Source organism: Pan troglodytes, chromosome 21 (genome assembly GCF_028858775.2).
Source record: "Pan troglodytes isolate AG18354 chromosome 21, NHGRI_mPanTro3-v2.0_pri, whole genome shotgun sequence".
NCBI lineage: Eukaryota > Metazoa > Chordata > Mammalia > Primates > Hominidae > Pan > Pan troglodytes.
The window spans coordinates 43,408,073-43,422,324 of NC_072419.2; the positions used below are offsets into that span (position 1 = coordinate 43,408,073).

A 14,252-nucleotide genomic window follows, 5' to 3' on the forward strand; every position below is an offset into this window, starting at 1 on the left:
ATATCTTAAGACTTGGAGAATGCATTTGCTCCTGAAGCAGGGTCCAGTGTCCTTTCTTTTGAGACAGAGTCTCACCCCATTGCCCAGGCTGGAGTGCAATGGCATGATCTTGGCTCACTGCAACCTCCGCCTCCCAGGTTCAAGCTATTCTCCTGTCTCAGCCTCCCAAGTAGCTGGGATTACAGGCACCTGCCACCATGCCCGGCTAATTTTTTGTATCTTTAGTAGAGATGGGGGTTTCACCATGTTAGCCAGGCTGGTGTTGCACTCCTGACCTCGTGATCTGCCCACCTTGGCCTACCAAAGTGCTGGGATTACAGGTGTGAGCCACTGCGCCTGGCTGGTCCAGTGTCCTTTCTAAGTGTATCTACAAACCACATGAATAAATTGCTATCATGGCACTTGCGATACTCTGACATAATGACCTTCTTATTAATCTATTTCCCTGACTGACTGTGGAATCAGCTCAAGGCAGGTAATGGGCTTTTTTGTTTCAATTCATGGCAGCAATCCAAGCCCTTCATTAACTACAAAGAAATCGAAAGAAAACCATGCTGATATGAAGTATAAGGATTAGCTGAAGTCAAAAGTGAAGGCCAACATGTTGGCTTTAAATGTTTTATTTTTATTTTTCATTGGTATTCTACGTAAAGAAAATGTACAGTTTGGTGGATTTTCACAAACCAAAAAACACCCTGTAGCCAGCAACAGATTATTACCAGCATTCCTGAAGTTTCCCTCATCCTCCTTCCAGTGGAGGCTCTGTGTGGTTTTGTGTGTATGTGTGTATGTGTGTGTGTATGTGTATGTGTGTGTGTGTGTGTTTTGGTAAACTGACAAATTATGGTTGTATATATTTATGCGGTACAAAGTGACAACATGATTTTTAAAAATGTATCATACAGTAAAACTGATTTCGGCAGGAAGCATGTGGTTCCATGTGTTATAACACACACATACACATGTGTAACCATCACCACAATCAGGATACGAACAGTTCCACCATCCCCTAAATTTCTCTCCTGCTATCCCTTTTTAGTCACACCCTCTCCCCACCCTAATTCCTAGGAATCACTAATCTGTTCTCCATCACCATGGTTTTGTCTTTTCAAGAATGTCACACAACTGGAATCATACAGTCTGTAACCTTTTCTGATTGGTTTCTTTCACTCAACACAATGCCTCTGCGATTCATCTTTGCTGTTGTATCGATAGTTCCCTCCTTTAATTGCTGAATAGTATTATATTTTTTGAGACAGGGTCTCGGTCTGTTTGTGGCCCAGTTTGTTTATGTGTGAACAGTCTTTAATCTTACTACTCCAACTTCTTCCCTGCGTCTAGCATAGTGCCTTATAAATGGTAGCTGTTCATTCATTACTTGTTGATTGGGTGAATGGGATTTAAAAGCCATAGAGGACCAGGCACAGCGGCTCATGCCTGTAATCCCAGCACTTTGGGAGGCCAAGGCATGTGGATTGCTTGAGGTCAAGAGTTCAAGACCTGCTTGGTCAACATGGTGAAACCCATCTCTACTAAAAATACAAAAATTAGCTGGGCAATGGTGGCACGTGCCTGTAATCCCAGCTACTCAGGAGGCTGAGGCAAGAGAATCACTTGAACCCGGGAGGCAGAGGTTGCAGTGAGCTGAGATCGTGCCACTGCACTCCAGCCTGGGCGACAGAGTGAGACACTGTCTCAGAAAAAAAAAAAAAAAAAAGTCTAAAAAAATATAAACCGAATGTCAGAAGTAGTTATTTGAGATTGGAATTAGGGAAGATTAGCTTTTAATTTTTATTAAGGTTTTCTTTGTTTTTACATTAATTTCATAATTATATATGTAAGTATAATTTATAAGTATATGTAAATATACGTATTATAAATATAAAACATAAACATGTTTTATAACCTATAATATAAAATTATTTGTATAATCAAGAAATAATATGTTTAAAATATTTGTTAAAATGGATAACTCATAAAAATTGCTTGTGCATACCTTTAGCTCACCATTGAAAACCTTCTGGATGGACTGGATCAGTTTCTCAACAATGGCCTCACTGAGCGGGTCCTGTTGGGTCAGGTGTCTGGGGCTATGTGACAGGGGCTCACAATGGAGTCCAGGGATGTCAGGGATGTCCAAGTCTAACATTGAAAGAAAGACACTGGATGATGCCTCCGTACTGTGTAAAGTGATAAGGTTTAGTGGGGAGTACCTCCGGCTCTCACCTTTACTACTTGCTCTATGACCTTAACCAAGTCCCATCCTGTCTCCTAGACTCAGTTTTCTCAATAATAAATTCAGTGTTCTCTAAGGGCCTCCTAAGCTACAAAAAACCTCTGGGACTGCACTGTAGCAGAATGGTTAAGACTATGGACTTTAAATCTCAGTTTGAGACTAGTTTGAATCTTGGCTCTACCACTTACTACTTGTATGACCTTTATCAAGCTAGTTTGCCTCCTGAAACCTAAGTTTCCTTTTCTGTAAAACAGGGTTATTATAAGAATTAAATGAGGTAATACATGCAAAGAACTGATCCCAGAAGTATTTCCCCCTTAACACATCTTTCATCTGAAGATTTTTACCATTCTATTTTTTTTTTTGAGACAAGAGTCTCACTCTTGTCGCTCAGGCTGGAGTACAGTGGCGTGATCTTGGCTCACTGCAACCTCTGCCTCCTGGGTTCAAGCGATTCTTGTGCCTCAGATTCCCAAGTAGCTGGAATTACAGGCACATGCCACCACCCCCAGGTAATTTTCGTATTTTTAGTAGAGACGGGATTTCGCTATGTTGGCCAAGCAAGGTCTCGAACTCCTGACCCTAGGTGATCCACCCACCTCAGCCTCCCAAAATGCTGGGATTACAGATGTGAGCCACCGTGCCCGGCCACCACTCTACTTTTGCATTCTTTTTGATTTCTTGAATGCCTCTTCAGTAAACTCTACCCACTTCCTGCCATATTCCTATCATCCACTAATTGCAATAATTGAAGCCATGTTCTCATTCTGATCTGTGCACAGGCTGTTCCTTCTGCCTGCATTTTTCTCCTTCTTCTCCCCCACCTTCCCTTACCTATCTTTGCCTTGCTAACTCCTACTCATCCTTCAAGTCTCAGCTCCAGGATGCCTTTCGTGTATGCCCTTTTTGCCTGTTTTGGCTAAGTATCCCCAAGTCACTAATAAACCGCTCTGTATCCACTCTGGCTCTCCCACCCCCATCACACTGATTGCACTGAATTCCATTTGCCTGTTCATCCATAGGTATACTGTGTCTGTTCTGTTCGATGCTATATCTCCAGCTGCTAGATTAAGCTTAGAGCACAGGAGGGCTTCATTAAGTATTTGCTGAATGAATGTATGAATGAATGAAGGTAGCTTCAAACACACCAGGATCTTTCCTGTGTCATGCACATGCTGTCCCCATCTATCTGTAGTACTCCCTATACTCACATGAGTTACTCTCACATCTTTCAAGCCTCCTTCAGGTTTAAATAGCACTCATGGTCTCATACAGGTGTTCTCTGACAACCAGAGTTTCAAGTAGGTTCCTATTGCCCTTATTTTTGTCTCAGCCTGTTCTTCCATACTGCTTACTACAAGTTGTAGTTACTTCAGTGACTGTCTGTTTATTCTTTTTGGTCTCTTTTCTGCACAATAATGTAAGTTCTATGAGGGCAGTGACCATGTTGGTCACGTCTACTGCTGTATTCCCAGCTCCTGGTACTCAATACATGTTTTGTAGAATGAAAGTTATTCTGAAGCCCAATCCAGATCTTACCTTCTGCATAAAGTCCTCCCACTCCAAGGAATCCCACACTGCCCTTTCCCTCCTCAGAATCCCTCAAGCACTCACACTTTTCTGCAGAACTGTCTCAGGACCAACCTTAGTTTCCTGGACATCACGAACCATGTATCTCATCTTATTTTGCCAACTGTATTTCAAGGTCTCAAAGTCAGGGACCAAATTCATCATCAAAGTCTAGTCAAGGGCTGGTCACCCAGCAAGTACTCAATCAATACCTCTTGGCCTGAGTTGAAAATAGATTCTCTTTTCCCCTCCCCTCCCCTTTCTAGTCCTTTCTCCTTTTTACCTGTCAGTTCAATGCTACTTGAGCCTTTTTTAATAGTCTCTAAGTTGCTCAGCTCCAAATCCACACTTTCTGAATCACTGTCATAGGCACAGGGGATCACTACTTCTTCCTGACTACAGATCCTAGGAATAAAGAGGAGATGCGAAAAATTAGTTTTCCAGGACTGCTTCTGTCTCATCATTTATTTGAAAGCCTCAATGTCACTTTCTGAGAGAGGCATTTATTCATCACCAATCTAGATTAAGTAGCTCCCACCATCCTGGCCCCACAGTTACCTTATTTTTTTCATAGTATTTAACCACCACCTACAATTACCTTGCTCATTTGGGTTTATTTGTTTGACTGTCTCCTATCAGACTATAAACTCCATTAGAGAGAACCCTCGTCTACATGGTCACACTTGTATCCCCAGTACCTACCTAGCATGTTGTCAGTCTCATTAGGAGTGAATGGATAGGTAAGAAATACTATGCTGCTGTTAAAAACAATGCTGGGTGCAGGTGGCTCACGCCTGTAATCCCAGCACTTTGGGAGGCTGAGGCGGGCAGATCACCTGAGATCAGGAGTTCAAGACCAGCCTGGCCAACATGGCAAAACCTGGTCTCTACTAAAAATACAAAAAATAGCTGGGCGTGGTGGCACATGCCTGTAATCCCAGCTACTCGGGAGACTGAGGCAGGAGAATCACTTCAACTGGGAGGTGGAGGTTGTAGTGAGCCGAGATTGTGCCATTGCACTCCAGCCTGGGTGACATAGCAAGACTCCATCTCAAAAAACAAACAAACCCACCAAAAAAACCAGATTGAGGTAGAACACCTCACCAAACTCCCTCTATCTTCCTTACCCTTTCCTACTTTTTCTTTTTACCATAGCACGTAACACCTTCCAATATATCTTTCACGTATTTATGATGTTCATTGTTTGTCATTTATTTCCTCCTGCTAAAATGTAAGCTTCATGAGGGCAAGAATCTTTGGCTGCTTTGTTCATGAATGTATCCCAGGAGTCTAGAACAGTGACATACAGAAGTGCTCAACAATTATTGGCAGAGTAAATGATTGAGCAGGTCTCTATTTACTGAATGTTTAGCATAGATTCATGAATGAAAAAGCAAGCTGTCAAACAATGGATATGACACTTTTCATTAAAACAAAACAATATTTTCACAAAAGTAATATGTGTATACACACAGAAACACACACACACAAATGTTGGCATACATGAAAAAAAAACTTATGGAGGCTGGGTATGGTGGCTCACTCTGTAATCTCAGCATTTTGGGAGGTTGAAGTGGGAGGACTGCTTGAGCTCAGGACTTCGAGACTAGCCTGGGCAACACAGTGAGACCTCATCTCTACAAAAAAGTAAAAAATTGGCCAGGAGTGGTGGCTCACACCTGTAATCCCAGCACTCTGGGAGGCTGAGGAGGGCGGATCATGAGTTCAGGAGATTGAGACCATCCTGGCTAACAGGTTGAAACCCCATCTCTACTAAAAAAAAAAATACAAAAAAATTAGCCAGGCATGGTGGCTGGCGCCTGTAGTCCCAGCTACTCGGAAGGCTGAGGCAGGAGAATGGCGTGAACCCGGGAGGTGGAGCTTGCAGTGAGCCGTGGTTGCACCACTGTACTCCAGCCCAGGTGACAGAGTGAGACTCCATCTCAAAAAAAAGAAAAAAAAAGTAAAAAATTAGCTAGGTGTGGTGGCATGTGCCTGTAGTCCTAGCTACTCAGGAGGCTGAGGCAAGATGATCCCTTGAGCCCAGGAGTTTAAGACTGCAGAGTTTAAGCTATGATGGCACCACTGCACTCCAGCTTGACTGACAGAGAGAACCTGTCTCTAGAAGAAACAAAAACACAACTTACGGAATTCATTTTTTTAAATTATTTATTATTTTTAATTTTTATTTTTTTTTTGACACAGAGTCTCACTTTGTCGCTCAGGCTGGAGTGCAGTGGTGCAATCTCAGCTCACTGCAACCTCTCTGCCTCCTGGGTTCACGTGATTCTCATGCCTCAGCCTTCTGAGTAGCTGGGATTACAGGTGCCTGCCACCACGCCCGGCTAATTTTTGTATTTTTAGTAGAGACAGGGTTTCGTCATGTTGGCCAGGCTGGTCTCAAACTCCTGACCTCAGGTGATCTGCCCACTTTGGCCTCCCGAAGTGTGGGGATTACAGGCATGAGCCACCGCGCCCAGCCAATAAAACAATTTTGGAAGGACACCCCAAACCAATAAAGTTTGAACTCTGTCCTGTATGCATGTATTTCTTTAATAAAAAATGAGTTCATTAAAAACAAAGAAACCCTCTAGGAGCAGAATGGTTGGGTTGTGTGGTAGATTGTGTAACTGACTTCTTAAGATGCTGCCTGGCCACGTGTTGTGTCTCATGCCTGTATTCCCAGTGCCTTTGGGAGGCTAAGGCGAAAGGATTGCCTGATACCAAGAGTTTGAGACAAGCCTGGGTAACATAGCAAAATCCGATCTCTACAAAAAATTAGCTGGGGGTGGTGGCATGTGCCTGTAGTCCCAGTTACTCAGGAAGCCAAGGCAAGAGGGTCCTAGAGTCCAGGAGGTGAAGGCGGCAGTGAGCTATGATTCCATCACTGTATTCCAGCCTGAACGACAGATGGAGACCTTGCCTCGTAAAAAACAACCACTGCCAGTGGCTCACGCCTGTAATCCCAGCACTTTGGGAGGCTGAGGTGGGTGGATCACTTGAGGTCAGGAGTTTGAGACCAGCCTGGCCAACATGGTGAAACCCCGTCTCTACTAAAAATACAAAAAAATTCAGCCAGGCAGTGTGGCGTGTGCCTGTAATCCCAGCTACTCGGGAGGCTGAGACACGAGAATCGCTCGAACCCAGGAGACGGAAGTTGCAGTGAACTGAGATTGTGCCATTGCACTCCAGCCTGGGTGACAGAGGGAGACTTTGTCTCAAAACAAACAAACAAACAACGAAGAAGCTGTCAATCTGTTTCCAAAATGGTCGTACCACTTTACATTTCCATCAGCAGGATATGAGAGATCCTGTTGCTCCACATCCTTGCCAACATTTGCTATTGTTGGTCTTTTTCTTTTTCATTAGTCAGGTGTGGTGGCTCCCATCTGTGGTCCACAGCTAGTCACTAGGACCACAGATGCGAGCCACCACACCTGGCTAATTAAAATTTTTTTTTTGTAGAGGCAGGTCTTGCTGTGTTGCCCAGGTGGGTCTCGAACTCCTGGACTCAACTGATCCTCCTACCTCAGTCTCCCAAAAGCTCTGGGATTACAGACTGAGCCACCGTTCCTGGCTGCATATGCTGAGTCTGTGGTGTAAATACTCCCATCATGGCCAAAATCAAGCTACCAATACTACCTTGGGAAGAGATGTTCAATGGCATACTATCATATATTTCCACCACACAGTTACAACAGATGTAAGCAACCACAAAAGCACACAAAACGTAAGATGTAGTGAAATAATTAGGAAATAATGAGTTTTGTTTTCAATATACTTTATTTCATCCTAAATTGATATAATTTTCTAAATGGCTGTATTTAACCAATTTGCAAAATGACTGCAAATTTAACAATAGACTCTCAAGATAGCATGAGACAGCTCCAGCACACCACTGGTTGGTTGTCTTATTCTTGAGCTGGGAGAATTCTTTATATATTCTACATCAACACTGCCCAATGGAACTTTCTGCAATAATGAAGATGTCCTATAATTTTGAGTGGTCCAATCTGATATCCACTAGCTATCTGTGGCTACTGAGCACTTGAAATGTGGCTAGTACAAATGAGAGACTGAATTTTAAATTTTACTTAATTTTAATCCATTTAAATTCAAATTTAAATATCCACATAAGGCTAGTGGCTATCATAACAGACACAGAAAGAACTGACTCTCTCCCATGCGGGATAACATTTGGGACAATAATAACGTTAATAAGAGTGATATTGTGCATACTTTATATGTTCATAAAACTGTAGTTAAAAGCACAGATTCTGGAGTCAGCTGCCTAGGTTCAAATCTGTTTCCTTCTCTTTAAAATGGGATTAGCCTGTAATCTCAGCACTTTGGGACGCTAAGGCCAAAGGATCCTTTGAGCCCGAGTTCCAGACCAGCCTGGGCAACAAAGTGAGATGCGGTATCTACCAAAAATAATTTTAAAGATTAGCTGGGCGTGGTGTCGCAAGGCAGCAGTCCCAGCTACTCCGGAGGCTGAGGCGGGAGGGAAGATTGCTTGAGCCCAGGATGTCGAGGCTGCAGTAAGCTGTGATCGCACCACTGCACTCCAGCCTGGGCGACAGAGCAAGATCCCGTATCAATAAAAAAGGAAAGAAAAGAAATAATGCTTGTAGAGCGTTCGGCACAGTGTCAGGTTATACTGTAAACATTCAGTAGTTGGCGCTAGTTATTAGAGCGGTGTTCCTGTATGAGCCACCTCCATGTTGAGCCTGTAAAACTGGCCTAATATGTTCTCTATGAGTCACTGCATTGCTCTGCAAATCAGATAAAACGTCACTCGTAGGTCAGTTATTAACAACCCCAGTGATAATCTTTGGAAAAAACTGACATAATTTTCTTTTTCTTTTTTTTTTTTTTGGTGAGACGGAGATTTACTCGTTGTCCAGGCTGGAGTGCAATGGCGCGATCTCGGCTCACCGCATCCTCCGCCTCCCAGGTCCAAGCGATTCTCCTGCCTCAGACAACCGAGTAGCTGGGATTACAGGCATGTGTGACCACGCCCGGCTAATTTTGTATTTTTAGTAGAGACGGGGTTTCACCGTGTTGCCCAGGCTGATCTCGAACTCCTCACCTCAGGTAATGCGCCCGCCTCGGCCTCCCAAAGTTCTGGGATTACAGACGTGAGCCACTGCGCCCGGCCAGAAACTGCCACAATTTTCTAAAGAGGAAAAAAAAAATCCCTTCTAAGCTATCCCCTCCCGACGAGACCCTTCCTGTTCCTTTAAAATGGGCCGGGCAGCAGAAAGACGAGTGAGTGACAGCAGACATGCCAATCAGAAGCGGCCCCGTCTCGGGCCCACCCCGAGACCTGGCCCAACCGCGTCCCGGTAGCTCCCGGAATAGGAGCGTTGCGAGACGGTCGGTTCCAAGTGGGCCTGGGCGCGGGGGAGAGGCGGGTCTGTCCTCGGGAACTGCAAGGCCCTGTGAGCGGGAGGACTGGGATCCCGGCCGCGGCTGCTGGAAGCGTCGAAGCTCAGCGGGGCCGCGGACACTGACCTGTGCTTAGAACTCATCCTGGCCCGCAGAGCCTGCCGCGAGTCCCTGGCGTCCCCTGTGGCGGGCTCTTGGAGCCACTTTCCCGAGCGGAAGTCAGCCCGCGGCTCGGACTCCGGCGGGACCTGCTCGGAGGAATGGCGCCGCCGGGTGAGGAGTTGCGCGTGGCTTATAGACAGGGCCCCCCGGCCAGCACTCTTTGGGGAGAGGGCTGTCGCCCGCGGGAGGTTACTAGTCGCCGCTCGAGAGCCGGCCAGGCGGGATCCCCTTCCCCTGCGGGACAGGGGCATGGGCACAAGCTCTGGCTGTGGCGCTCTCGGATCGAGGGTCCGAAGGAGGGCTGCGAGCTGGTGGGAGTGCCCGCGACCTGGCGGGGTTGGTGCCTGGGGGAGGGGTGCAGCGCGGAGCTACGGGTCGCCCCGAGGCTCAGCCGTGGGGACCGCGGACGCGCTTAGCCTAGGCCTGACCTCATTCATTTCACTCGCGCGGGCTTCTGGGCCAGGTGGCCTAAGGTTCTGGTCCTGGCGCTGCCCCTTACTCCGTATGAGGTTTTGGGCAGATTGTCCTTCTTTGGCCTGTAGTTTCCCATTCAGTGAAAGGGGCAAAGAAAACCCTCACTTCTCTCTGGGAGCCTGGAGCATAAGTTCTCAAGTGACACTCTAGGTGCAAACTTGCAGTCGGCCACGTATTCATTGTGTAACCCAAAGCAGGTTACTTAACCCCTCTACACCTCAGTTTCTCATCTGTAAAGTAAGTTAGTCAAATTAGTCACGTTATCTGCCTCGTTGAGTTGCTCTATTAAGTGAAATAATCTTCGTGCTTAGTTTAGAACAGGGCATGGCCCTAGGTAAGAACTAAGTTAACTGCATTGGAAGTTACTGAGTAGACGCTGTGCAGGGTGGAATTTCATGTAGCCTCATCGTAACTTTGGAAGCATGTACTCTTGTTACTACCATTTGACAGATGAGAAGTTGGAATCCCACGGAAGGGAACTTACTTGCCCAGGGTGACACATGAATGAGTCAGTGGCTCACCGTTTCATTATTTGAGAAGTTCAGGAGAGTAAAGTGGTTAAAAGCAGACTTTGGATTCAAATTGCCTGAAGTTTGATTTTCAGTGATGTGTCCTAGGGCAGGTAACTACTTCTGAGCCTTACTTTCCTGGTCTGTGAAATGCAGAAAATAGCCACCTTACTTAGATGTTGTGAGGATTTAATGATTTGGTGTGTGCAAAGCACAGCATAGCGTGGGCATACCTAACATATTAAGTGCTCAACTTTTAGTCAGAAAAGTTACTGCTCTCGTTAACATGGAGTGAGAAGATTAGGATTCTGACACGGGTGCTGTTTTAGGGGAATTTACGGTCTAGGTGGGAAAATGCTAGTCGCAGCCATTCACTAGATCTTCATATATTGGGTACCTGCCTGTGCACAAGGCATTGGGGATTCAGCATTAGTATCTTGACTCCGCTCTCTCTTAGGTCTTTCTGTCCATTAGCAGTTTCTGATAGGCTTTGACTTTGAATTCTAGCCAGACTGACTCTCATCACTTCTCATCATGTTCACTGCTGTTGCCCTGGTTTGGGCCACCATCATCTTCTGGCTTGGATTATGGCGGTAGTCTCCCAACTGGTGTCCCCTGCTCTGTCCTTGCACCTGCATGGTCTGTTCTCCACACAGTATTGTTTATTCTCAACACAGTAATACCATTAGAGTGTAAGTCAAATCGCTCCTCTGCTTAGAACTTTCCAGTGGTCTCCAGCCGGGTGCGGTAGCTCACGCCTGTAATCCCAGCACTTTGGGAGGCTGAGGCGGGCGGATCACGAGGTCAAGAGATCAAGACCATCCTGGCCAACATGGTGAAACCCCGTCTCTACTAAAAAGACAAAAATTAGCTGGGCATGGTGGCACGTGCCTGTAGTCTCAGCTACTTGGGAGGCTGAGGCAGGAGAATCGCTTGAACCCGGGAGGCGGAGGCTGCAGTGAGCCAAGATCGCGCTGCTACACTCCAGCCTGGCAACAGAGTGAGACTCTGTCTAAAAAAAAAAAAAGAACTTTCCAGTAGCTTCCACTACGGTGGTATACAAGGCCCTCTGGATTTGTCCTCTGCTACCTCTGTTACCTCATCTACTTCTTACCCTTTGCTTATTCCACTCAAGCTGTACTGTCCTTGCTGATCTCACAAAACACCGTATGTGTACATACTCCTGATTCAGAATGTTTGCATTTGGTTTTTCTTTTCTTATTTTTTTTTTTGGAGATAGAGCCCCAGGCTGGAGTGCAGTGGCAGGATCTCAGCTCACTGCCCACTCTGCTTCCTAGATCAAGTGATTGTCGTGCTTCAGCCTCCCTAGTAGCTGGGATTACAGGCCAAGTCACCATGTCTGGCTCATGTTTTGTATTTTTAGTAGACATGGGGTTTCACCATGTTGGCCAGGTTTGTCTTGAACTCCCGACCTCAGGTGATCCCCCTGCCTTGGCCTCCCAAAGTGCTGGGGTTAGAGGTGTGAGCCACTGCGCCTGGCCATATTGGGTTTTTCTTCTTAGCATAGTTTCCCACCAGATATCTTTATGACTTGCTTCTTCTTCAGGTCCGTACTCAATATGTTTATTTCTTAGTCCTTCATAGACTACCGTATTTAAAATGCAGCCCTTCCCAAATATCTCTTCTGTACTTTATTTTTTTCCATAGCACTTACTTTCTAATGTGATAAATAATGTTCTTATTTCATGTGATGTCTTTCGTCACTAGAATAGAAGCTCTTTGAGGGTGGGAGTTTTGTTTCTTTTGTTTCCTGCTGTATTTTTAACACCTAAAGTAGTGTGTGGCACATAGTAGCTCAGTATACATTTGATGAATACACCACGTGATAGATTTTTTCTTTTTTTAATTTAATTTTATTTATTTATTTATATATTTTTTGAGATGGAGTCTCACTCTGTCACCCAGGCTGGAATGCAGTGGTGCGATCTCGGCTCACTGCAACTTCTGCCTCCTGGGTTTAAGTGATTCTCCTGCCTCAGCCTCCCAAGTAGTTTGGATTACAGGCACCCACCATCACACCCGGCTAATTTTTGTCTTTTTAGTAGAGACAGGGTTTCACCATGTTGGCCAGGCTGGTCTTGAACTCCTGACCTCAAGTGATCTGCCCACCTCGGCCTCCCAAAGTGCTGGGATTACAGGCGTAAGCTACTGCGCCCGGCTGTCTTTTATTTTTTTGAGACAGGTTCTCTCTTTTTCACCCAGGTTGGAGTGCCATGATGCGATCATAGCTCACTGCAGTCTCAACCTCCTGGGCTCAAGTGATCCTCCTACCTCAGCCTCCCGAGTAGCTGGGACTACAGGCACACGCCACCATGCCTGGCTAATTTTTGTATTTTCTTTTTTGTTGAGAAAGGGTTTCGCCATGTCGCCTGGTCTAGTCTTGAACTCCTGGGCTCAAGCGTCCGCCCGCCTCAGCCTCCCAAAGTGTTGGGATTACAGAAGTGAGCCACTGCCACTGGCCAATAGTGCCTTTTTTCAAGGATTCTAGTTCAAGCTTAATTTAACACTAAAGGCACAGGATTTAGGGCCACTCATGTTAGCCTAGTGATTATTTGTTACTGCTGTTACTTGGGTGCCAGACAATGCACTTTATCAAGAAGCATCCCATTCAAAAGTGTTTTTTGTTTTGTTTTTTTAAATAAATGAAGTAGAAATGTACCACTCCTGCAGCTTCCTGTCCCCTGGGGCATCATAGATGGGGATTAATTTTTCTTTCCATTTATTCAGCAAATATTTATTCAGTAACTATGTGCCAGGCAGTGTGCAAGACTTGGAAATACTGGGATGAACAAAAGAAGCAGTCTTTATCCTCATGGAACTTACAGTTTAGCAGAGAAATCAGACATTACACTGTTAAAGTTGTAGAAAATTCCACAGAGAAGTACAGATTTCTATGAGTGGATGCAAGAACAACAATAATAATAGTATTAGAAGTAGTAGCTAACATTGGTATAGCACTTGTTATGTGCCAGTCATTATTCTAAGATTTTTTTTTTTTTGAGACGGAGTTTTGCTCTTGTCGCTCAGGTTGGCGACAATGGCGCATTCTCAGCTCTCTGCAACCTCTTGTCTCCCAGGTTCAAGCGATTCTCCTGCCTCAGCCTCCCAAGTAGCTGGGATTACGGGCACCCGCCACCACACCCAGCTAATTTTTTTGTATTTTTAGTAGAGACGGGGTTTCACCATGTTGGCCAGGGTGGCCTCAAATTCCTGACCTCAGGTGATCCACCTGCCTTGGCCTCCCAAAGTGCTGGCCTGGCCAGATCTTTCTGTATCAACTCGTGTAATCGTTTCTGAGGTAGATACTATTATCATCCCACTTTACACTTGAGGAAACTGAGGCACCAGCTGGTTGAATAACTGCCAAGGGCACATTGCTAATAAATGGCAGAGGTGTGATTTAAGCCTGGCCCCAGAGTCTGGGTTCTTCCCTACTTTATTGTACTGGGGAACTAATCCTAGGGAGAGCTGCTTAAGGAAGAGGTGCTTGAGCTGAATTCTGAAAGTGAAAATTAAGCAAAGTTGAGGTAGGGGAAAGCATGGAAAAATGCTGGGCAGGAAAGAACCTGGCTTCTTAGAGGACAGAGAAGAAGCCAGAGAGCAACAGATAGCGGGAAGCGCGAGGGAGGAGATCTGGTTGAGAGGCTGGCAAGGTGTAAGGATTCAGGATTGGGTTTGTCCTTAGAGGCAGAGGACTTACAGACATCTTTCAGATGGGAATAGTAGGATAAGGCCTGTGCTTTAGATGCTTGGAGGCTGCTGGGAGGACTGTCCTTCCACCAGTTGAAGAGCAGGCTCCCTGCCTTCCCAAGGCTTCTCCTCAGGTTAAACCCCTGGATTCCCTCGCCCTTCCCCATGTGATTTGGTTCCCAGATCTTGGTGTGCGTCAT

At 45.6% G+C, this 14,252-nt stretch overlaps 2 protein-coding genes across 23 annotated transcripts in view; one reads left to right on the top strand and one right to left on the bottom strand.

Annotated features, from left to right (window-relative positions):
• Positions 1–9,772, bottom strand: part of MROH8 (maestro heat like repeat family member 8) — a 77,820-nt gene extending 68,048 nt beyond the window's left edge. For all 21 annotated transcript variants that reach the window (XR_010154215.1, XR_010154216.1, XR_010154211.1 and 18 more), the window contains exons 1-3: positions 9,323–9,772; positions 4,089–4,210; positions 1,997–2,142 (exon numbers count right to left, since the gene is read on the bottom strand). Coding sequence is in view for 10 of the 21 variants with exons in the window: in XM_063802931.1 (XP_063659001.1) it covers positions 1,997–2,142; positions 4,089–4,210; positions 9,323–9,609 (555 nt within the window). In the remaining 11 variants the exon portion in view is untranslated. The remainder of the gene's footprint in view (positions 1–1,996; positions 2,143–4,088; positions 4,211–9,322) is intronic.
• RPN2 (ribophorin II) overlaps positions 9,330–14,252 on the top strand; it is a 62,527-nt gene continuing 57,604 nt past the window's right edge. The window contains exon 1 of one of the 2 annotated variants that reach the window (XM_016937887.4): positions 9,330–9,469. In XM_016937887.4, coding sequence (XP_016793376.1) covers positions 9,457–9,469 — 13 coding nt within the window. In that variant the 5' untranslated portion in view covers positions 9,330–9,456. The remainder of the gene's footprint in view (positions 9,470–14,252) is intronic. The other variant, XM_016937886.3, reaches the window with a different exon arrangement.